Source organism: Nothoprocta perdicaria, unplaced genomic scaffold (assembly GCF_003342845.1).
Source record: "Nothoprocta perdicaria isolate Ctin4 unplaced genomic scaffold, notPer1 scaffold_50, whole genome shotgun sequence".
NCBI lineage: Eukaryota > Metazoa > Chordata > Aves > Tinamiformes > Tinamidae > Nothoprocta > Nothoprocta perdicaria.
The window spans coordinates 1789779-1813757 of record NW_020455755.1 but is presented as its reverse complement, the minus strand read 5'-3'; the positions used below and the strand labels follow the sequence as shown (position 1 = coordinate 1813757).

Sequence of the window (23979 nt, the reverse complement as noted above, 5' to 3'; positions counted from 1 at the left end):
AGTTATTAGAATAGCAGAAAAATCATGCCTCTGAAGGGCATACACTTATGCCTGACTAAAAAATCCATCATTTTTAACATGGGATGGGAATGGTTTTATAGGATGCTTTTAGGAGGTGGATTTTTAAAACACACACTTTTTTTTGCTAAATACTTTGACGATTAAGATTACAAAAAATACAACTAAATAAGATACTGCATAGTATTTTAATTAACAGAAAGAAATTGACATTGAGCTGTGTAAAGCAAGACTCAACATCTCAACTTCCACGTTACATTTCATTTCTGAGTAGAGAAATCTAAAATTTAAAAACAAAATATAGACCTAGTGTATTCTCTAAAAGACACGCTTTAGGTGGAACGTATAGTACTACGAAAATACATATCTTCCATTCTGTTTAATAATTTACTTTAGTTAAAAAGTTTTGAAATCCTCATCACAAGAAGCTTATACAAATTCATGACTTTAGTAAATTAACAAAAAAGTTCTTTTTTAAAACAAGGTTTAGCCCCGCTGTAACAATTATACAAGGAAGAAAAGAGACTACATTTATATGAAGGAATACAAATTTACACACATTATACAGTGACTTATACCCTACACATCTACAAAATTCACAGTTATAATACAAGCAAGTACAAGGCTGGGATAAAGCTGTCGGATACCAAAAAAAGTTTCTACTTTAAAAAAAGATAAACGGGAAGAGTGTCAAACTTGTGCACCGACTTTAAAGGAGACCAAAACGCGCTTCCTTGCCCGGGTGCCCTTCAGCAGACGCACACGGCCTTCCTGGGCGGGTGGAAGAGCGAGCTGCTGAGCTTCTTCTGTCCGCGAAGGCTGCGGCGCATGGTCAGCTTGCTGGAGCTCTTGCGCTGCGGCGTGGTGGACATGCCCTCCGGCTGGGCACCGATGCTTCGGCTCAGGCTACGTCTCGGCTTCTTCGTAGCCGGGCCAGAGTTGGATTCTTCTAATGTCCTTTTAAAGGTCGCTGTGGGGGTCCTCTCGGCGTCTTGGGCTTTTGTTTGGCCATGAGGAGACACCTTGAAGCCTTTTTGGTCCGTGCCTGAATTTGCCGAGTTGGAAGGGGAGAGACTGACGGACAAGCCATTAGTGTAAGATTCGTGTAACCTCAAAGCCAAAGCCTTGCCGCTCTTCTCCTCCTGCGGGCCGGAATCCTTTAAGGTTGCTCCTGCTGCAGACCCGTTGCTTTTGGCAATCTCGCCTGGCAGCTCTAAATATTTTTCTGAGATCGTGTTACTATGGGTGAGGGAAGGAACAGACTCGGAAGCGTTCGGTCGTGGCCATGGATCATCCTCTAAAAGCTGAGGAAAAAAAGAAAACATAATTATGAATATAGTAATTACACTTCCAAGATTCTCATAATTTGCAGACATATCTTTTCATGTGGAGGGCTGTTCAGACTTTCTCAGCCTGTGTATCTTCTTTTTGCTGGTATAAAAGGGGTTAGTTGTTCGAGGGATCAACACACACCTTCTTTTAATCTAGAAAAACATCTACAAAGCAATCTGATTTTCACCATTTTCACCATTTTTTCTTTCCTCAGACATACCCTGATCTTATTTGTCACGGTTCTTCCGAGGCTTTAAATGCCACCAGACAGCCAAGCACCRTGAGGGCAAACGGCAGAAAAAGAGTCTTCTGACCTTTGCTATGTTTCGAGTTCTTAGTTACTGCGTAACCAGATAACTAAGGACACGGACAGCTCTTCATGGTAGGTGTGCTAAGCACATACGAAAACACAGGTTCATCAGACAAAGCTATTCTAAAAATAGAATTAATGTTTGCTATTTCCAGCTAACCACAGCTAAATAATGCATTTTATTGCCTACTTTTATGCTTTACAAACATGGAAAGACAGCGTTATTCATCACAGTTCATCTCTCTCTCTCCCCTATAATGCAGTTATTTTGTACTTTGAGGAGAGGCTGCTTAGCATGATGCCCGAAGAACCAAGGACTTTCTAAATTCGAATCCTRCCTTCCAGCATTCATCCCTTCTGTAGCCTTTGATAAGTATTTTTGCCTCAATCTCAGTTTTACCAACAAAAAAACGGGGACAACACTTCCTTTCATTACCCACAAGGGGATTGTAAAAATTAATATTTATACAGTGCCCTGAAGATAGGAATTATGACCTTATTAGAGATTTAATTATGAAGAAATCCCTAGTTATTCATCAAGACCTTCAACAGCAAATWTCAAGGCCACACTACTCTATGTATTGCCCATGGAAAGCAAAAGACACCGACTGCTTTACTCAAGAAATGTGGGTGCTGACAACCCACACGCGCAGCTGAAACAGACCACGTCAACACAGCATCCCAGATCAAGAACAAAATGCTTTTGAAATCACAATCCAGAGCAACTACAGTTCATCTTCAGRAAAAGAGGTCTGTGGATGCCCAGCACTTCTGAAAAACCCAGCTCTAAAGTTTAATAAAATACACTCTGAAAGAACAGCAGAATAATTGCCTTCTAGCTTCGAGATTGAGTTTTTCAGTCCCTTGACTCTACCTCTCTGCTCCCCGTGGTTGCACAAAACCATTTGGATAATATTCTTGACTCTGTCGAGCTCCACACAAGGGAGGTCCTCTGTGCATGGTATCTTAGAGGTTGCTCTCAGCGCTGCTCTGGCAGAGGCAACAGGAAAGCTGTTTTACACACTTGGAGCTGCTCTCTAAGGTTAATCTGCTCAATTGCATTTTTGAAATAGCATCTCAAGCAGATGCTTAAGTTCTGTGTTTCATACTGTGCAAGACCTTTGATGCTGTGCTTTTTACTGCCAAAAATCTTTTGCTCAGTATGAGTAACCGAGACTGGCTTTGGGAAGCCAAATGGAGAAGGCAGAGGACAGACTTCAGCATAACAAATTAAACAAGTCATCAGCCTCCTTTCTGAGCAGTCTGATCAGGAATACCTAAATAATTCCACATTTTGATGGTAACAGTTAACACATACTTCTTTTTAACTGAAGAATTTCCAAGTGTTTTYCCCTGACCTATCCTTAACTAGGCTATAATCATACCATGACAGTCTCCAGGAGTATGGACTGATGATCTAGGGAATCATGTCTCATTTCTTTGCAGAAAGAAATGTGATGATTCATTTTGGTAAAATTTAACTGCCATTTGGTAAGAGGATTAATTACCTGCCTAATTTAGACCATATAATTTCCCCTGTGGTTTTTATATACCATGACCTTGTTTACTAACTGTAGCAAGGACAGATGCTAGCAAAAAAATGATTTCCATAAACACAAGTACTAAATGCTGTTTATGAAACTCATATTAATAAGCTCTACAACACCCAATCTACAAAAACCTCTCAGCAAAGCAGACAGATTTAATACTGCACATCATGGACAGACTTGGGAAGGATGATATCAGAAATATAAAATCTTCTCACTGTACAAACATTCTCATCTATTATCATTTTGTTTGTGTCATCAGCATCACAAGGACCATTTTCCCTCCTTCAGGTTGACAATATCACTCAGACCACATAGAGAATCAGGAAGTAGGTGCCTTTCTGAGATCTCTCACAAATTATGCTTAAGAAAAAATCCAAAATGCATATTCCAAAATAACTGCAGACAGCTCATTTTAAAAGGCACATTTATCTTCTAATTAACCATGTAAGTGTAAAAATTTGAAAGGCATATTATTGGGCTCAAATCCACCCTTTTTCCCAAAATGCAAGAAACATGAAGTGCCTCGTGGTGAAGTATTATACATGAATGTGTATATGAATAAAAATATATGTGAATACACTATATATGAAGGCAAATATTTTATAATCATACATAGTTTAATAGAATTTTAAAAGTCCAATGCATTGGAAATCCTCTAAAGGAAGCATTTCTCATCTTCTCCTATTCACAGGCARCGCTTCACAAATGAGACGCTTATACCCAGGTGGAGGTTTCGCTTCCTCGGAGGAAGGAAGCCCTGCTCACRGTCAACTTCTGAGTAAGGCTGTTTATATCACTAAGGAAAAACTCTTAATTTAACTGAGGCTATTTAAGTCAGACCTTCAAAACAAAGCTGCTCTCTTGTAATAAGGCTACCATTTAATGGTTGAGGCAAAACACAAGAAACTCTTCATATGACCATTTTTTTGGTGAGGGTGAGTGCTTTTTGGCTTTGCACCATTTGAATTTTAAAGAAAATGTTGAGCCTGTGTTGTGCTCCTGCATGCACTTGATTTTACATGGAAGGTTCACATGAAATCAGTTTGCCATACAAATGAAAATCCTAACTCCAGACATAAACCAATGTGTGAAAATAGGTTTTTCCTTCCACTGTGTTTTCTCATTTAACTAGTAATGGTTTTCCTGCTGTGAAAAAGCTAGTATTTCTCAGGACAGCATAGGGGACTGAATATAGTTAACGACACACGGTGTATCTTTGGCACAAACACACATGTAGACACCACTGTAGAGGCACTTCCTTTATTCTCATCTGCCTCGAGACATTTTTTTTTTCCTGGAACGTTTCAAGATTATCCTGACAACAAAGTGTCTTTTTTTTCTCTCTGTTTGTTCCCAATTTCTTCTTGACCTTTTTCTTTTTCTCCCATACTTAGAGGTATTCTGTGAGGACAGATGGATACTTGTTATTAAAGCAGAAGCCTGTATTATACATACTTTTAATTAAAAAAGTAGACAAGAAATAGGATCTATTCAGTATTTTTAGAACGGGCACCACCAGTTGTAATCAAAGAAGGGGGAAATATTGCATTAAATAGACATAACTTATTTATACATATATTAACAATTCATATTCATAGCCAGCCAAAGTTTTCCCTAGTTTTTGCACTTCAACATAGGTTAACTATAGCCTGTCTACATGGAAAACACCACCACTTTGTACACTTTTGCCCTCTCTACTATGTGTTTGTGCATGCTGCAATTGGTAGAGATTCACACATCACAGGACACTGAATTTAATTCAAGGCAAAGACAAAGCTTTAGGAGAAAAATGTTTTCAGAAAGTTCTTATTTTGAAATGCTACTTCATTTTTAACCAATAAAGCTCAAAGTTTACTCAGTGAGCACTGATAACAGACCACAAAACATAAGGTACCCCAAACTAACTAAACTAACCTAAAAATTTAGAAGTATTTACAACTCAACGCAACTTTCTCCACTCAGGATTTTCCTCTATTTTAAACTCTTTTCATGCACTTTGCTGCATCACATGGAAGGGAGTGAAAGAGAAAGGCCGAGCTCTCCATTTTACTGGCTGTCTATCTATACTAGGGAATATTAAGGACTCTTTTTCTATTTTATGTTTTCTTTTTACTCTATCTCAAGGACAGTTATCCAGAGATACTGGAGACTATCAAAGGACAAAGGACTTAAATCAGGAGCAGCTGATAATTGTTTAAACAAACACTCACTTATAACCACACTCCTGGTTTTGGAGGAAAAAAAATCCAAATGGCTCTGCTTTATGTTAATGGCTAAAACTTCTAGCTTGAAGAAACATTTTGGAGTGCAATGTCTTATCCTCTAGCAAAGAGCATTACACTGACCAGAGGAAGGTAATAAATCCTTCCCATCTGAACAGAAAACCTTCTCCTCAATAATGTGTGCTCACACCCATTAACCTATGGGTTGGCTGTGCGGGAAGGATTAGAACTGCCTCCTCATACAGCCTGTAGTTCCTCAGCTGTGAGAGCTGCAGAAGTGCATGGTAAGGGAAGATAAATAAAAACTAAAAGATKKKTTTTTTTCTTCTAATCCCCAAATTCAGTTTTCTGYCTTTTAATAGCCTATTTCTGATTTTGCAGGATCTCAGATTTTTTTTTCAGAAAACTGTATTTGAAGTGGTATGGATTATGTGCAAGAATTTACATTTTTTTTTTCTTTATGTGGAGGTGGGACTATTGATCAACAGTTACTACTAAGTGATCAGGATTTCAAGAGTTATAAAAGCACTGTATCCCAAAGTTTGGCAAATCTGAGCATCTCTGCCTTGGTGTTCCAAAGCCTTTTTAAAAAAAAAGCTGTCAAAAGCTCCTATTTTTTATCCAAAGCTTTGTACACAGCACTAAAGTACTGCAAATACAGCCACATAGTTGCAGCCAAGTTACTGCCCTGTAATTGGATTATTATCTAGCTATAGGTAATGCTTAGTCCGCTAGAGTATAAAATTAATAAAATTAAATGTGGCATAAGTTGACAGGCCAGTAGTTTCTAGAGGTACTAAATCACTTGCAATGGTCCAGCTACAGCACTACCAAAATCCTACACCAGACTGGCCACATAAAAGGAAATTAATTCTAGAAGAAGGAATTGGAGATTGGTAAGTACTCAAGGGCTCCAGGCTTAAAAGGAGACCATAAAGACAAACCAAAAGAGTTCCCCACGTTACCTTGGCAGGTGGGGTAGAGCAGCGGGAGGCTGTCGCTGTACTCGTGTCAGGACTGCTGTAGCAGGGGCTCTCTGACAAATTCAGATACAATTCCTCTTCGTTTTCCAAGTTGCTCTTGCTGTCCCGCAACGGTGAGATGCAGATGACGATGGCACTGGTGTTATCTGCACGGAGCATGCGCTGCCTCCACCGGCCGAGCGCCCTGTTCACCAGCATTTTGGCACAAGACTGTCGGTGCTCTCCCTGCATTAGAGGGGAGAAAGCCACCAGGGCCACTTTATTTTATAAACATAACATTAGGAGTTTACATGGCACAGCCTGAGATTATCTACTCCTACATCACATATGAATATAACTTCATTCAGAACCACAAAAGAAAATAWCCCGCTGCTCTCACCATGAAGTACTTTTTGTCCTCGTGATCCTGGCACATGGATATAGCATCTTGAGGCGGGATCATGTTCCACAGCCCATCACTGCCCAGGATAATGTACTTGTGCTTCTGGGGATCAATCGTGTGCACGCTAGTGTCAGGCTCAGGAGACACAACAAATTCACCACTGTAAAAATCGTAGCTCCACAGGTCACCTGGAGGGGAAGGAAATGGGTAAGAATTGTTACGTTACACCTGGGTACGATGCTTCAAAACCATAGAAAACTGTTTGCAGGGAAGTTCTTGCTCTGCTGCGCTGTGCTCCAGCACCTCTCCAGCCCAGTACCAGATTTTGGAACTGGAAAGAAGCCATGGGAGCCCAAGCCTGTGCCCGGCTCCCGCAGCAAAGCCACAAGGACAGTGAAAGCCCTGGCCGAAGGGGCCGACGCTGCAAACTTGGCTGGGTGGCCGCCTGTTCTGCTCCATGGAGGGGTCCAGGGTCACCTCCCTGATCCCAATCGGAGCAAGTCAAGTCGCATTTGACTCAAAACAACATCTGTTTCAACCACTTGTCCCAAATTACCCTCAAGTTCCATGCAAGAAAAAAAAAAAAATCTTTCCACAATCATTTATTTTAATTTCTCTTATCAGGTATATTATTAAAACTCTTCTATGGTTTGGCTGTGAAATCAAGAGGGGTATTAAGCTGTGCTAACATCTTCTCTTCCTTTTGCAAAGCTCATTCTACATGCTCCAGATTTTTGGATATTATCTGKTTTTTTTTGATAACATACTCTATTGTACAAAACACATGAGACTACTCCCTACTTGATGTTTATAAATAACTTCCAGTAGCGATAAATAACAAAATTCACAGTATTATCTGCAAGCACTGGCTGGTTTGCTGGGCAGAACACATGGCTCTAAAGGTAGAAATTAATTAGAGCATCAGAGTTGCAAAGCACAGAGCAACTGCAGAGCCCCTCCAGGTTAAGAGTCAGGTTTTGTCAGTTTTGTTTGCTGGCTTTTTGTCTCCTCAGAAAGCCTGCCTGTAGCTTCCCCACTCCCCAGCACCCTCCTAAAGATAATAAATGAGCTTTTTGTCTACCTGCCTTCTTCCATTAGCTTTGCCTTAAGCTAACAGCCAGTTGAAAAGACCTTTCCAGGCGGAGGAAAGGGAACACTTSAAATCAATCACCCCACTTCAGCACAGCCTGCACAGAGGGGCCGCGCTCCTGATTCACCTGCACTGCAGCAGCAGACAAAAACACGGATTCTAGTAGGGGCTAATTAAAAGCCAAGCCTGCTCGTAGGGAGCTGCACTCTGCACCCACAGGCTCTCAACAAAGCAAGCCAGCGGGCAGCCACATGAAAATAAATACTCTAATGCAAGAGCTGAGCTTCAGCACAGCAATTATTGTGTATTAATTGCCACCCAAAGTCTTCATACGCTGACTTCTTCCTAGCATGTCTGTCAAGAACAYACCAGGTAGAATAAATGCAGGCTTGGATCTGAGGACAACCAGAGCTGGGAATCCGTGCCAGCATCAATTTCAAGAGTGCGAGTAGTATTTTTAGGCTTCTATTTGCTAGCTTGTTCATGCTCACTTAGGAGAAGCCACAAATGTTTTTAGATGAACCATTGCTTTATTAAAAAAACACTGTTCATGAGAAGATAAAAATAATCCAACATTATTTAACATTAATATTTAATATTTAAGACCCATCTTCATACATGTCATCATGCCCATCTGCTGCTTTTCCTGAGAAAACAGATGAGTAATGAAGACGCTGATTTCCAACAGTCTTCCTCCATGAGTCCAGCGAGAGGCAAGAGCCTCCTCTTGGGCTTATGTGGGAACATCACCTCTCTCCATGGAGAATGTACAGTGAGAACAACTATTTCCTTTATTTTTAAAATCAAGAGTACCCACCACCTACTGAAGCTCAAAAATCTCTAGGCAATACCCAAGATCCTGTATACAAAGCTGGACAACTCACTAGCATTAAACAACAAGCAGGTATTTACTGACCAACTCCAGGCACGTCCCAACAAAGTCCCCAAAAATGGAGCTCTGGATACCACAAACTGGAAAGGAAAATAAAATAAAAGAAAAAAATTGTTCTGTGCCTGAGGCACACAGCGAGACCTTGCATCTTCCCTCCTCAGCCCAGGAAGGAACCACCAGTATTCCTGATTAAGACAGAAAGGAATGAAGGCGAGGGCGAAAATTGCCTTCAGTGCTGACCTGTCATCAATCCTCTTCCCACAAACCTACCATTTGATCCACAGGCTCATACACTTACCAGGTAAATAAGCCATCCTCAGTGGAGCAGCACTGCCATAAAGAATGCTTCACTTAGAGAACAATCCTCAGCTCCCTCAACCCAGCGCTAGCAAAGGGCAACCCATGTCACAGGGGTGAAACACCATGGGTTTTTTGTTTTCTTTTCCTTATTTAAASGGCAGAGCACGAGAGACTAAGTCACTGCTTTTTAGAGCTGGTACCTAGACAGAATACTAATATCATATATATATAAATGTGTAAATATACACACACACACACACACATATATATGTATATATCTTTCTCTGGCCAACTGGAGAATACAGCATCCACAGAGGCTGGAAAGGAGTATAGCAAACCTGTAAGATTTTACATGGTAACTCTCTGTTGCAATCCTGGGAATAAAAAGAAGGATGGGGAGGTAGATCAGAGTGGAGTGCACTTTTCCCTAGACATCTCAAAATGCTCTAAAATCTTTAAGTTGTCCCAAGGCAAGTGCACTGATAAGTGACCCTTGAGCAGGCTAGAAACCCAAGACTGCAAAACGATGGGCCGAGTCAAGGGCTAGTGTTACAGAGCTGGAACTCCAGGTTCTCGTACTTCATAAGCCAACTATTTCTGTTCTGAATTGGAAAACAAACACTGCAAAACTTCAAAAATCCTGTCCTCAAAGCTTACAGAGCAGAAATCTTTTGGTGTGAGGCTTGCACATACCTTTTCCATATGTGTGTATATATATACACACACATATATAAAAAAAAGAGAAGTTAATATAGTTCCTTCCATATCTTCCAGAAGAAAACATATCTGCTTCTACATCATGACTACAGACAGACTAAATTACAAATATCTACACAGAAACTAAATCACGTTTTGAAGAATAGATGTTTGAAAATAGAGAGTAAAGCAGCAAGGAACTRAATGACCCTCGTATAGGCTTAATACTACATTTTAAAATACAGTGGGTTGATGAAGCGATGAAAAGCCCAGGTACCTATAACTTAGTTGCTACCAGGAAAGAAACTGAAGTTACAAACGAAATCTTGTAAATAGACTGGATTAYATTGAGTCTAAAGCCTTTTTATAGCAAAAGTGTGTCTTACAGCAAAAGTTATACGAATCAAGTTTTTCATTACACGTTCTGGAACATGCTGTTTTGACTACAAAAATATCTTTGGGTTTTAACAGAAGAAAAGTAAAGTGCTTTTACAAGTTGCAGTCCAAAATAAAAAATCCAATTTGATTAATCCCAGGTCTTTTTTTAAATCAAAGTTTTATTTAAAAAGCCTGCTAGAACAAAGAGGGGACTTTCAGAGCTTCTTTTTCCCCCACTCTCAAAGGGGCAGCAGTGCTCCAAAGCAAGGTAAATCTCAGCAAGGGGAGGGACAGCAATCACTGCAGCCCATGACCTGGAAAGGAAGATGTTTTTCACCAAAACTCACGGCAACCCAGGGCTATAGCCACAAGAGGGCATCTTTACAGCAGCCTTTGGAGAGGAGGACAATGTCAGGATCGTGCCAGCCAGCACTAAGAAAAGCTCCCTCTGGGTAAGAGCAAAGGGAGCAGCAAGCAGAGCAGTTACACAGAGGCACTTGGGGCTTTAACCCTCTTACCATTCCCTTAGGAATACTGTTGTGGGAGCATCTTTCCATACTCTTTTGGAAATAGTGCCACTCTCAAGACTGTGCAGAAAGGGAGAGCAGAGGCAAGAGGACAATATTTCAAAGGCAAGCTAAAAAAATTGCATGTAAAACAGAGGTAATTAACACTGCACACAACGCAGCAAGGGTTAATCAAGTGCTGCACSGCTCATCTTGCCTACGTGTTAGCACAGTCCCAGGCAAGAAGCAGGGAAGGGGCCTGAGTCCAGCGCTCCGCATCTCTCCATCCTCCACGTCCCTAGATGCTGTGAATGATCCAGAACGTGCCGAGTGAGAAGCATAACAGAAAAGACTGCAAGAAACAGGTTGTAACAGTAGAGGCAATGGACAGTGAGGAGTTCAAACAGCATGCAGAAAGCCCCAATTACTGGCCTCAAATCCCTACAATAAACACTTATGTGGAATTTCAAGCTTTGAAAGACATTCCATCCTAGACAGCATTTGCGGAGCTGAAGACACAGCGTAGAACAGAAGAAAACACTGGGCAGACCAGGAGACAATTTTACCTTGAGGAAAAATATTTATTACTGCTTTTACATGCTGTCAAAGAACAGCGCTAAAGAGTCATGCACAGAGAGCTCCAGTCAGCCAGAAGGGAGAGAAGAAAGTCCCGAACATTCCCCTTTGCACTAACTGGATCCACATGTGTCTTCCCATGGTCTCGGCAACACAGATCTGTACGCTGCATTTTATACAGGCACCCACATGTATTTTGTTGGGAGGACTGAAGAAATTCTACAAGCTACAGCTAGACATCCCTTGAACAAGAGCAGAACGCCAGATATGCTTCAAGCTTTTCTGCTGTGAAGAAAAGATCTAACACGTTAACGTGTACATACAAATATATTTAAAATACCTATTATGTGTGTCTGTATACATATTTTTATGTGTACACACATAACTGTATATAAAGCTTTTAAAAGTGAAATAAAAAGCTACCAAAGTTCTGTGCAACGCATAAATATCACGTACCACTTTTGCAGTGGGATACGATTGTTCCTGTGGTCAGATTCTACAGACAAATGGGAAACAAACCTACACAGCAAACAGTGTCTCGCAGCTGTGCCCGTTCTAGACTGCAACCGCCACCCCCACAACAGCTAAAAGCATATAAAGTCTAAACCCTTACACAAGAATCTACTCAGATCATTTGAGGTCAGCCATACCCTCCTCCCTAGGGATTCGTGGTATGCACATTCAGAAAGCTTCACAAAACAGTTCGGACATTTAGTAGGTTGCTCTGGAAAACAGCTTCCACATCACCATCAGAGCCAGCATTCTTGTAGCAGCTATATGTTGAGCATTCACCGTTCTGGTACATAAATTTCCTGCTGACCCCTAAAAAGAGTTATGTTTTCATGAAAAGGCAAGCCTATATCAGGAGGACACTCCAGCAAAAATACCCGGGTGGGTCTGTCATGCATGTACACAAAACCCAGAAAAGATCCTTCATGCTGCCACATGAATGAGTGTTTAACTAATGGGTTCTTGGTTCAGGTTTCATCGCTCATGAATTAAAAAAAGATTTAGATACAACAGAGCAAGGCATTCCCCGACTGCATAACTCTACAGACAGCTGCAGATCTTGGCTCTCTACTAGTCCCCAGGAAAAGGAGGAGGGAGGAAAGTCTATAGAAGATTTACCAGATTTAGACTTGAACTAATTTACCAACAAGAGACATCCCATATGATTTATAAAACAGTCTCAAGACCCATTTCTGCCATCACRCCATATGTTACAAGTCAACTTGATCAGGTCGGGGACAGCTGGATAGGAACTTAAATAGCAACTTAAGAAACTTGTAAAGAATTAAAGTTACACTTATAGCCAACCTACAAAGCTCAGTCGATAAATCACAGCATTTGCCTTTCTATTAGTTTCTACATTCAGTTCTTGTTTCAAGCTATACTGCAGAGCTCGCACTGTGGTTCTTCCACACTTCTCCCACTATTTACACTGTCTTTGCAAGTTGCACRCACATTAGACCAGTTTTCACTTCAAAATAGTCTTCCACACTTTCTCCTTCACTTTTCCCTGATGATTTCTGTAAAGGAGAACAAGAGAGATGTCTTCCTGTACAGGCACAATCTTGCTGATATCTTACTGCACTTTGACTCAGAGGCTGAAGGCCTAGGTTAATGTATTTTGATCGACACACAGCTGCAATGCAACCTGTCTGCAGGGTTTACTCAGTGTGTTGTACATACAGRGTCAACTATTTCTCTCCAAGTTGTTTTCCTACTACACACATTTGCCATCCTCCTGGAAAACCCACCCTGTAAATCCACATCAGGGAAGCAGTAACTAACACACCACGCAATGATGCGCACGGGACTGACAAGCAAATTGCAGTTCAACACATCTGCTACACTCCTGGCAGCGTGGTCTAGAGTTGAGAGCTGGAGGGAATCACTGAACTAGACAGCGTTAATAGGCCAGTCAGAATCATTCTCTCACTTCGGTGTCCAGAGGAAGGAGAGTAGTAGGTTAGCACGGATGATAACTCATGAGAATATATCAACAAACTGTAAAGCATTTTAAGAGGAAAAAAATAAGAGTAACAAGCAACACAACAAAAGGACTGGCTGGGCTGGACCTTAGTGGGACTCACTACAACACTGGTAACCAGCGCATGTCAGCTTGACAGCTACTCCTCTGCTTGGAGAGGCTCCAGTGGAGCAGAGCGGTGCCAACCAGGGTAGCAAGTTGGGAGCCAGCCAAGAAGCTGCACAGGCCTCAATAGCACCAATGCAAACGGTTCGAGTTGCGGTAGGGCTTTTGTGAGCAGTGCACGGGGCACCCTGGCCTCGGGAAGAGGTGAGACTCTGTTTCCAAACCATGAGTGTCTGTGCACCATCTGGGTCCAACGGAGAGAGGCAGCTGAGCTCCCCTTCCAGGAGGTTCCTCACACCTCATCAGAGGGCCATGTGAAGAGACTATGGAGGCTCCTGGAGCAGGCAAACACCAGAACAATCACAGTATAAATACTGTAAATCTACTGCACGATGTCAGTGCTCTCTTTTAAGATCCCTATTACGCTAACTTTTGAATCCAAGAATAGCTGAGAAGATAGGTGTTCTTATTGCTTGGATGTGCAATTCTCCATAATACCACTTCAACCATGCAGGTGGAAGGAATGTAATGGGGGGGCTAACCAAGGCATGCATGCTTCCCTGAACTGCCATCTGCACACACAACTCAGCCAAATTCTTTTGTTTAACTTGCTGAGAGGAATCACACCAAAAGTCATCAAGCTATTAGACAAACTCAAAATTACAGGAATTAACGATTAACAAAATCCAAATACAACATGCACCTTTTATCATCTATGAGGAGCACATACTCTTTTGCAGAAAAAGGGAACAGATAAAAATGCTAAGTGGGTAAAGTACAAGACTGAATTCAAGTTCTAGTAATCTATTAACACGTGACTATGGAGAGTCAACTCAAGCTCTCAATTTAGTTCTACCAATCATAAAAAAAGCCAACATGTCACCTAAAAATATGACACATTAAAGATTTGTGAGGTATTGAGAAAAACATCCATAAAAATTAAGAAGCATTTTATGAAGATATCACCATTCATCTACATATCCTCTCTCTTGATATATAGCTCCTTTTTAAAACATTAGTTATCACTGCACAGTTCCTCTTCACATTGGACAAATTCATGTGAAACACAGATATCACTACTTTTTAAATAAGACACAGTAGTGCTATGCAATTATCAGCAGAAGACCACAGTTCCAGGAACAGGCTGTGCCCGTGACACACTGCCAGCTGATCTAGGAACACTGACAACACTATCACATAACTGCCTAGCTCGCCAAGAYGACATTAAGTCACAAGACAGTGCTCACAGGTAAAAATATGGTATTATATTTCTGTAAAATCAAGCCCAAACCTATACTGGCTATAGTCGGTTAAAGAACTCTTCAGTGGGGAGGAAGAGGAAGACAGAATAAGGAAAAAAAACAGCACTTCTGGACTTCTGTATCAAAGTTTAAGGGAAGTAACTAACCAAAAAACTAACACACATTGTAAATTAAAATCACGTTGACGAGTACTTCTCAAAAAAAAAACACAACAAAATTTACAAGATACTGTAATATGTCTTTCTGTCTTCTAAAAGCGTCTCTTAAAAGTTTCCCATTAGCAGTACTTTTGCAAAAGCAAGTTATAGATAAAACACACAGACTTGGCATTCATCCTTTTGTTACTTCTGCTTTAAGACTTGAAAGAAAGCAGATCCACCATGAAAAGGCAACAAAAGCAATTCATACACTATGCAGTAAAACTTAATTTTATCACTTAGCCAGAGTCCTGAGGTACACATTGCTTCATGTAGCTTTCATTCCATCGAAGCAGGAATACCATCCTTGCGAGACTGATATTTAAAGACCTGTTAGACTGCATACTATCGGGCTGTTTCACTCACCAATTAAACCTTCTACAGACCTATGTGAAAAATGAAAATAATCCTTGTTCCATTAAAAATACTTCATAAGGGTCCAAATGTTTAGAAAGCCTGCTAATCAGGGCAAGTGACTAAAATCTTCTAATTTAAACATTTTGGCAAAACATAGTGCAGCAGATTTCTGGCGGCCTGTGCGTAACGATGCCTCATTTTCCAAACATGGATCTCACTTACCAAGTGCTCTGGCAACTGCCAGGAAGGGGATCTGGTCGATGACGGTGCTGCGGCGCACGGGGCCATTGTGGGTCAAACGGGGCCTCTTCCAAACGACCCGGTTCACGCCGGACTTGTTGATCACACTGGAACCATTACAAAGGATAATTTCAGTTCGGATTAAGCCAAAAGAAGTGAAAGAAGGGTTGGGGGGTGGTTACAAAGGAATGAAAAGCTGTAAGATATTTTGGCTAGCTGCTGACAACCAGATGGAAGAGGATCTTTTTGATCTATCAAAAGAGAAAAACAAAACTGAATTTACTTTCCTCAAATGAGGACCATCAACATCAGCTCACTCAGGGACAGAAATACCACGCAGGTTCCTCCTTCAGAGTTCTCCATGTACCACAGACTGTCAGTGAAGAGTTGCACAGTACAGTTTCAAAAGCAAAAGAGAGAGAAGCAGCCTTCCCTAGGGATTCCTTCACTGGTGCACCAGCATGAGGCTGGAATAAAGGGGGATTGTTCATAGTTGCTGTCTGCTGAAAGCAGGGGATAGGAAGAACCAGCTCTGCAATTCAGTGCTAACACCTGCCCTAAGCCATTCAGGAACAGTTTTAGTCCTCATAGATGGCACTGGAAGGGTCAAATGAAAAGCCAGAGAGCAAGTATTATGATGGAATGGGCAAAGAGAAGGACGAAAGGGAGGGCTTGGACCATTTAATGAGGAATAATGGATCAAGGAACTAGCACGGCTTCATCTTCCCTGTCAAAACCAGGCACGGAAAAGCTAGCTTTTATCCAACAGACGGCCAGTGGTAATTAGAAACGGAGAAGCTCTGGAACTGCCTCAAGATCCTCCATACCAAAACTATTCAAGATGCACTTCCCTAGACTTCAAAGATCTTAACAACAAGGGTATGCTCAGCAGCGGCACCAACACCATATTCCCAAATCTATCCCATCCGTGTGTTTAACTAATGACCACACCAAGCTAACTCGATCTGAAAGAAAGCTCATCTCATGCTCCAAGGCTGTTAACTAGAAAAATACTGCTTTCAATTAGAGGTTCAATTATGTTCTCCCATGAACTTTTCTCAATTTGCTCTCAGTGAAGGAGACATGAATTAGCAGAGCTGTGCAGTTCCACCTGACCCCTACCATTTGCCCCACAACAGCCCACATGAATTTTATCATCCAGCCTGGAAAAAGTAGGAGCATCAATAGAAAGAGCCATTTCGAAAATATTTTTTTAACCATTCCTACTGCTATGAGTTTCMAGAGGATGTTGCTTCAAACCTTCAAGGACTTTCAAACACCAGCTGAGACTGAGGATTTGGAAATTCACATATGTACAAGTCCTAGCAGAACTGCAAGTTGCCCTTTCTGGAAACCTACCACCCCAGACCCAGCAGACTGATCAGCTTCCACCTGCTAGAGACACAGCTCTCTAAAGATTAATGCCAGGGCTCTTGTTCGAATGATGTCAACAGGAAAACCTTCAGTGATCTCTGCCTCCGAACTGCTGAGAGGAGGAAACTGTGCCTGTCCATCTGGTGCGGCGCTGCAGACCGAGCACACGGAGAGCTCCTGTGAAGCTGAGCCAAATCCGAGCCCTGAGTCTGCCTCAAAGCTTTGGGTTTTTACTTTTTGGTTTTTTTTTTTTTTATTGCCTTCCTCCTCGTTTCCAGGGAGCACACTCAATCGCCACTTGGAGATGCCCTAAAATCTGCCACCTTCTCAGCCTGAGGAACGCACGAATGTTAAGATACTTGCTGAAACATGGTATTCTAACATTTTAAACATGTACATAAATGCAACAAAATCCATGTCATTTTACTAATCTAAGATCTTCATGTTCCTTTAACAGAAGCTTCAAAGAGCCTCCTCCACAGCTGCTAGTGTCAGCTCTGGATGAATGAGGAAATATATTTTACAGAGTGGATGGAATTTTTTTTTAACTAGATGCAGAAATGATGGATTAGCTCAGAGTCCATCTGAGACTAGGATCTAAAGCCAAACCAGGATTAATTTTCTCTTCAGACTKCTGTATTTCCATCACTGGACAAACCAGACATGCCACAGCTCATATTGATATTTATATGGGAAAGCAAAATAAAAGGTCTTTTCAATTCTCCTAGAATTTAATGAGAAATAGATCACATCAGCGTTTCCACTTAAAAAATTTTCAGTGAACTTTTAATAAGAGCTGTAACCATACCTTGGCTATACTCCATTAGCAAACTAAAATCCCATAAGCCATTAGAAAAAAAGCACAACAGTACAACACTGGAATAGTGTAAATTATTACCCAACAAGCTGCAAGGGATATCAAAGTACGGACAGAGAAGCAACAGACTAAGGGATTCACCAAACTGCTTGCCCAACTAAATATGTAAGCTTAAGCCTAGTTCAACTGRAAAAGCATAGATGGTACCTAGAAATCAAAACTAAAGCGAGAAGCAGAGACAGTTACCTGCCGCCAAGGCCTTCAATTCTCTCTCTCTCTTTGGGAAGTTCAGGCTTGTGGTCCTGTGTCACCTCCACAGCTCTCACAAAGTCATCCTTGGGGTCGTCCTGGACTCCCAGCACCACTCCAGAGTCGCCAACGTGAGCAACGTACATCTTCGACCCGCGGATAATGACCACGCTGGCAGTTGTCCCCGACGTGCTTGGGAGGCCTGTCATGGTCTTCGGCCACTCTGCTGTAAAGGGGAGGAAAAAAAAGAAAAAAGAGTTTTCAATTCCACAGAAACAATAATAAAGATCMAGATTGAGGGTGCGTTGCAGAGGCTTGTGTAATATTACAGAAAAGTGTATGAGTAGCTGCAGTACGGCCAGGTAAACCAGTGCCTTTGTGTCCCCCACCTTCACAGCCCTTAGCTAAAACTTAAATTAAAACWTATATAGAAAACCAGTATCAAAGCACTGTATTAGGATTCCAAAATCTGTCTCCTCAGGTTTAATTTTCCAAATATTACTAGAAGAAYATTATGCAGGAAGAGAAGTGTTACTTGAGTGCTGAGCTTATCTATCAAGTTTTGCTTTGAGATCTGCTCTTCGCTTGCTTGTCTGAAAGGGTAAATATGTCATAAATCAGATCATTTTGTCTAGATATTTGACTTGGAATCAGGTTGCCAGGACATTATCAATCTGCTCAAAAGGAAGAAAATGCTATTTTACTTTTGTGTACTTAATAAWGTAAGTCGAGTCATTTGCTGGCAGTTCTATCACTGTTTCCTTTTGGACTACGCAATAATGCAGACTATTTAGGTATGCTATCCATAACCCAACACTAGAGCTGCTATTCCTTCAATTCAAAATAAATATTAATAGACCTATATTACCATGAGCTACATATGGTTAGGGAAACGTTCCCACTTCTTAACTGCTTTCCTCTGGAAAAGGCTTATTTGCTCTTACAGTACTCCCCCGATTCATGTCCAATTCAGATTTCTCTTACATGCTCCCTTTTCTTTGGCTTCTCTTTTCTCTCTATACACCCATGTTCACCTTCTTCCAGAATTCCACAAAACTCCTCTTAGCAGGACAATTTCCTAATGCAGAACCATGGGCATGTTCAGATGTGAGACTGCAGGGTCTCAGTTGCCAGCTGACTGCAGCCACCATGGGCACCTTCATCCTTCTGCTTCCTGCACCCACTCCTGCATCAGCCGAGGGGACCTCAAGTCAGAGCTAAAGAACAACCGAGAACTTAATGCATCCTGGTGTCACCAAGCAAGATGGATATGCTCCAGACAAGCAGAGGGGAAGACTCGGAGGATGTAATGAAGGAGAAGCCAAATTACAGTGTGATGACAAAAGTGGCATTTTCTTCAGCATCATCTACCAGAATATCGAACGGAATTTAAACAACTCTGTCTCAGCACCAGGTTCTAGCTTTGTGCTCTACAGACTGAAATGCCCTTTCTCCCCAGGAGCAGCATTATTTCAAGAACACAAACATTCAATCAGCTTATTKAAAGTACTTTGTCTAACAATTGTAACTGTGGATATTAAATCTAACACATTCCAAATAGAAAGCAAATGAGGGAACAAACCAAATGGTAATGAGGGCTTCAACCATGCACTTAACAGAAAACAAACTGCAACTAATGAGTTTCTGTCAGTGTAACAACCCCTCAATAGCAATAATATATATTAGAGAGTCAAATCAGTCTTTGGGAGTTGAAGAGCATAGAAAGTAAAATCACCCGCTTAGGAGGAAAAGAATGATACAGCAGCCACAGATTTTAGGCTCCAATTGAAGCAGGAATTAGATCTGCCTATYCTCAAGGGGTTTTTACACCTTGTTTTTGTTTAGAAATAAATATTACATGGGGCACAGCACATTCTTTTATTTAGGGATTACATGTTGCTCGATATTAACAGAAACATCAAAACTCCTGTGTTTCCTTCTGAGCTCAAATACTAAAATCAAAATCATTTAACTATCTCGAGTTTCCTCCTCCATGTGTCAGGACCCTTTTTTAATCAGTGTCTTAAGTCAAACAACGGCACATCTTTCAAAAAACACTTTTTTCTTCCACTTGAACACCACCCTTTACTCTGTTCATTCCAACTGGTTTCACAGTTGCCACAGCAGCTGGCAAACTGCTGTCACCTGCTACCTAGCCCTGCAAGTATGAAATGTTTTGCTTCATAAAAATGACTTGATGCATGGCACTTTCTCCTTTATTTACTTGTATTTTAGTTTTGTGCACAGTCTTAGTGGAAGTTACAAGAACAAAAAATACACAGGACCTTCTCATCAAGAAAGTTTTCTTTCTTGCACAATTCTTTACCAATAATAATGCCACAACTCAGTAAAAAAATAAAATCTAAAAAATGCCACTTTTAAAGCCTATCCTTCTAGTTCCCGTTCCTTTTCTTATATTTAGATGCAAGTTATGACACAAAACTTAATTTTGAATAACAACAAAAGCCATATATTTCTTTTATAAAATACACCAACAGTCTAAATGATCTGATACGATCAAAGGCACTTTCCCCTCTAACATATTAACTGATGATATATACTAACAGACAGGAACCACAGGACATTAGGCTCTTCCTTTGACAGAAACATCTGTCCCAGCTGTTCTCATATAAACACAGGTTTTCATCCCTACCTGGCTACTGAAGAGGCACCAGCTCCAATAAAGGAACAATCAACAGCAATAATATCCTTTTAAAATTAAAGAAACTGTCCAAATAAAGTTTAAACTTTCCTTTCTGTAAGTTCAGAGCAAATTACTGCTTGTTTTTAATACCACACCAAGTTGACAGATCCAAACAATTCGTGTGACTACAACAAAGCTCTCAAAACAAAACCCATACTTCCAAGTTACCCTTGAGGTGTCTATGGATGCCATACCCCTTCTGCACCTTCAGCAAATGAGAAACATTTCTAGGTGGCCTTTGGAGATAAGTTAGTTGAAGTTTCCTACCAYGCCTGTACCCCTAAGTCTGTATTTACTTTCATGCAGTTATTAAGCTAAGAATTACAGGCACTGATACAATACTTTCAATTCCTCTTCATTTTTCCACCCCCGCTCTGTTGAGAGGCTGGAGAGAGGGGTAGGAAGTTGGTTTGAAACAAATCCAGCCCCCCAAAACGGCACATCAACCGCTCTGAAGCGCGTGGGCTACACCTGGAAGCCACATTCACAACAGAACACAACACACTGCGGCTGACTAAAAAACAAACTCATTTAYGATGGTTGGCTTGTGATCTGAAGCATCCAGGCTGCTCCAAAATGCATTTATGGAAGCTCTGTTTTTGTTTATTTTTGACAAAATCAACTCAAGTTTGTTGTGAAAGAAGAAAAAAACAGAAACTGCAGAAGAACAAATTGAATTTCAAGTATATGTACAGAATCAAACTATCTCATTTCAAATCGGTGAGATTCTAAAATCACATTAAACTTAAAAAAAAAATATATATATATGATTTTTTAACACAGCCAGCATAAAAAAGTATTAGCCTGAAAGTCTGCATTGCCTTAAATGATCTACATCTTTTCAAATGCAAATAGATAGGTAMATTTTAAAGCATTTCTGAGAATAATTATGAATTGTGACTTTGCAGTGAAAATCACAATATTACAGATTAAAAATATTATTTCACTTTCACTGCTTCTATTAATTTTAATAAGAAGAGTTATAACTAAAGTTGAAGCATACAACTGTATCTAAGCCATAACTAGTAGCACTGGGAGAAGATGTACATAATAGTATCAAGCTAAATATAACACTTGAAAACCAGCTTTTGGCTGCACAAATAGTGCATTAGCTCAGAAATATAAAACAATCCATCCTCACTAAAGTCATATCAATTCCTGGGATCTCCCCAGCATGCTTCTTCTCAACACCTCTCTTGCCACTGCCAAGTGTGGAAATGGGCTTCAAATGTGAACCTCTGCTTTGCAAGCCCTTTGGCAGAGAGCATGGACAGATGGCTATTTCACTGCATTCACGTTTCTGCTACACTAAGCAGCAGYAAGTGTCCCAAAATCACCAGAGATCGCTCCTGGGATGACCTAAAGCTTCCAAGAACCAAGTGGGCAGCGAGCACAAGCCTTGCTTCCAGTGGACACCACCTGGAAAAGATAAAGCTCCAAGCTTTCATCCTCTCAAAATATCCAAATCTTCTTCCCAACCGCTTCAGGATATCAAAATACGTGGCCTCCCTTTTGCCCTCAGTCTTGTCAATACTAAAGAGTGAGTAAAATCATCGGGAAAACTATTTACTAAAGRTAAAATTTGTATTAGTAATCCATCACATAGCATGAAGAGGTTCAAATTAGATATAGTTACAGCTTTATTCCTTAAAGCACTCTCAGGCACATACAGGGAAAACGACATGTCACAGCGAGGTCCCATGTGCTACGTGCAAGAGAACTTAGAAGTTTACCTRCAACTTATCCCTGCCATCAAATATTTGCAGCCCAGGCTACATGGCTTCTGACAACAGCTTAAACGGGTCCCACAACAGAACGCTATTTGCTAACCACCCAGGATGTAAATAGTATTTCCTGCCACTTCACCCCTCCCCATTTTGCAATCACGCATAGTTACGCTAATAAGGGCAGGAGACCTGACCGAGCTCCCTGTCCTTGTCCCCATGCGTGGGTACCCTCCTCTCCATCCTGCCAGACACAGTCCGGGCACCCCTCACCACCCCTGGTGCATCTTAAATCTGCTCCTTTCTGCCCAGGTCAGCATGCCCCCAGCCRTAACTTCTCCAACCGCTTTTCCAAATATCTGACACTTGACAACTCTTGTATTTTGTTATTCTTTAAAAAAGGGAAACCGTTTTAATAACATAACCCCCCTCTGCAAGTCACTTTCTGCAGTCCCCACTGTGCTGTCACTTCAACCTCTGCRTTTTATGCTGAAAAACCAGGCCATCTTCCTGCCTACAATTTTTGATCCCATTTTATGGTGTGCTCCCCTCCTGCCTGTCTTCATCTCCCTACTATTGCTTTCTTGGGGGATTTCTGATACACATACACAGCCCACTACACGTATCCTAGAAAACAGCCATGCTCTGCACCAAAGCGAGTCCTTGTTGGAGGCTCAGTTGTGCTGTGGGCTCTCGGGTCACTCCTGCCACCAGTATCCTCTCCCTCCTTCCTCGCCGGCCCGGAGCCAGGCACCATCCCGGAGCGCCGGGAAGCCAGTGTGCGTAACCTCGAGGACGCAGGCTGAGCCTCCCGTTTTGCAGGGCCCCCGTGTGCCCCCGATGCTCCAGCAGCACAAGGAGCGCACGATGTCCCGCTCCGAACCCTCGACAAGCGCAAGGGCTCAGTAGCGTGAGCTGAGGACAGCTACGCAGCAGCAGCGTGAGCCCTGAACAACACTGCCCGCCTTCTCTTCACAATGCTCCGGGCAAGGAAACCTAAGGGGGGGAGGGAAGAAGACCACGCAATTCCCTCAGGCACCAACATGCCAGGCAACCCCCTAAACAGCAGCAATAATAATCGAATTCGGAGGCCCAGCTGGCAAAAGCTTCAAGACAAAATTGCACCACGGCACCTTCAATCTTCCCACGTTTTTGTCCTGCTCTTCGGCTCCATTTTTTTCTTCCTCTTCAATTTACATGTTTATTTGTGTGTGTGTCGCTCATTATTTGCTTTTGGAGGGCAGGGGGAAGCATGACGGGGGGAGCTGGGTTTTTCTGGAACCGGGACCGACCCACCCTGCACCTCCAGCCCCGCTGCCCCCGGCGCCCCGCGGGGTGACAGCGGCGGCGGGGGAGGCCTCGCCCCGCGGCGCATCGCGGAAGAGCGGCCGGGACCGGACGTCCCACGCGGGCTGCGACGCGGAGGCCCCGGCAGAGCCGGGCCCAGGGCACGGGGAGGGGGGATCTGGGGTCACAGGGGGAGGGAAGCGTCCGCGGGCGCCGCGTAACTTACGCAGCTTCTTCCACATGGCGCGGTGGCAGGCGATGAAGCCCTTGCGCAGCGCGGCGCACACGTCGGCCGGCTCGGCCGAGCCGAAGCCCTTCTGCTTCTTGATGAAGCCCCAGAGGTGGTCGCGGGCGAACTGGGCCGCCTCCCGCCCGCCGTGCCCGTCGCACACGGCGAAGAAGGCCACGGAGCGGCGCGGCCGCCGGCCGGGCGCC

General features: G+C 42.2%; 1 protein-coding gene across 2 annotated transcripts in view; it reads right to left on the bottom strand.

Moving 5' to 3' along the window:
- PPM1D (protein phosphatase, Mg2+/Mn2+ dependent 1D) overlaps positions 1–23979 on the bottom strand; it is a 29030-nt gene continuing 5051 nt past the window's right edge. The window contains exons 1-6 of one of the 2 annotated variants that reach the window (XM_026047862.1): positions 23771–23979; positions 17827–18055; positions 15372–15496; positions 6795–6985; positions 6398–6640; positions 1–1322 (exon numbers count right to left, since the gene is read on the bottom strand). The exon at positions 23771–23979 is cut by the window's right edge and continues 240 nt beyond it. In XM_026047862.1, coding sequence (XP_025903647.1) covers positions 768–1322; positions 6398–6640; positions 6795–6985; positions 15372–15496; positions 17827–18055; positions 23771–23979 — 1552 coding nt within the window. In that variant the 3' untranslated portion in view covers positions 1–767. The remainder of the gene's footprint in view (positions 1323–6397; positions 6641–6794; positions 6986–15371; positions 15497–17826; positions 18056–23770) is intronic. The other variant, XM_026047863.1, reaches the window with a different exon arrangement.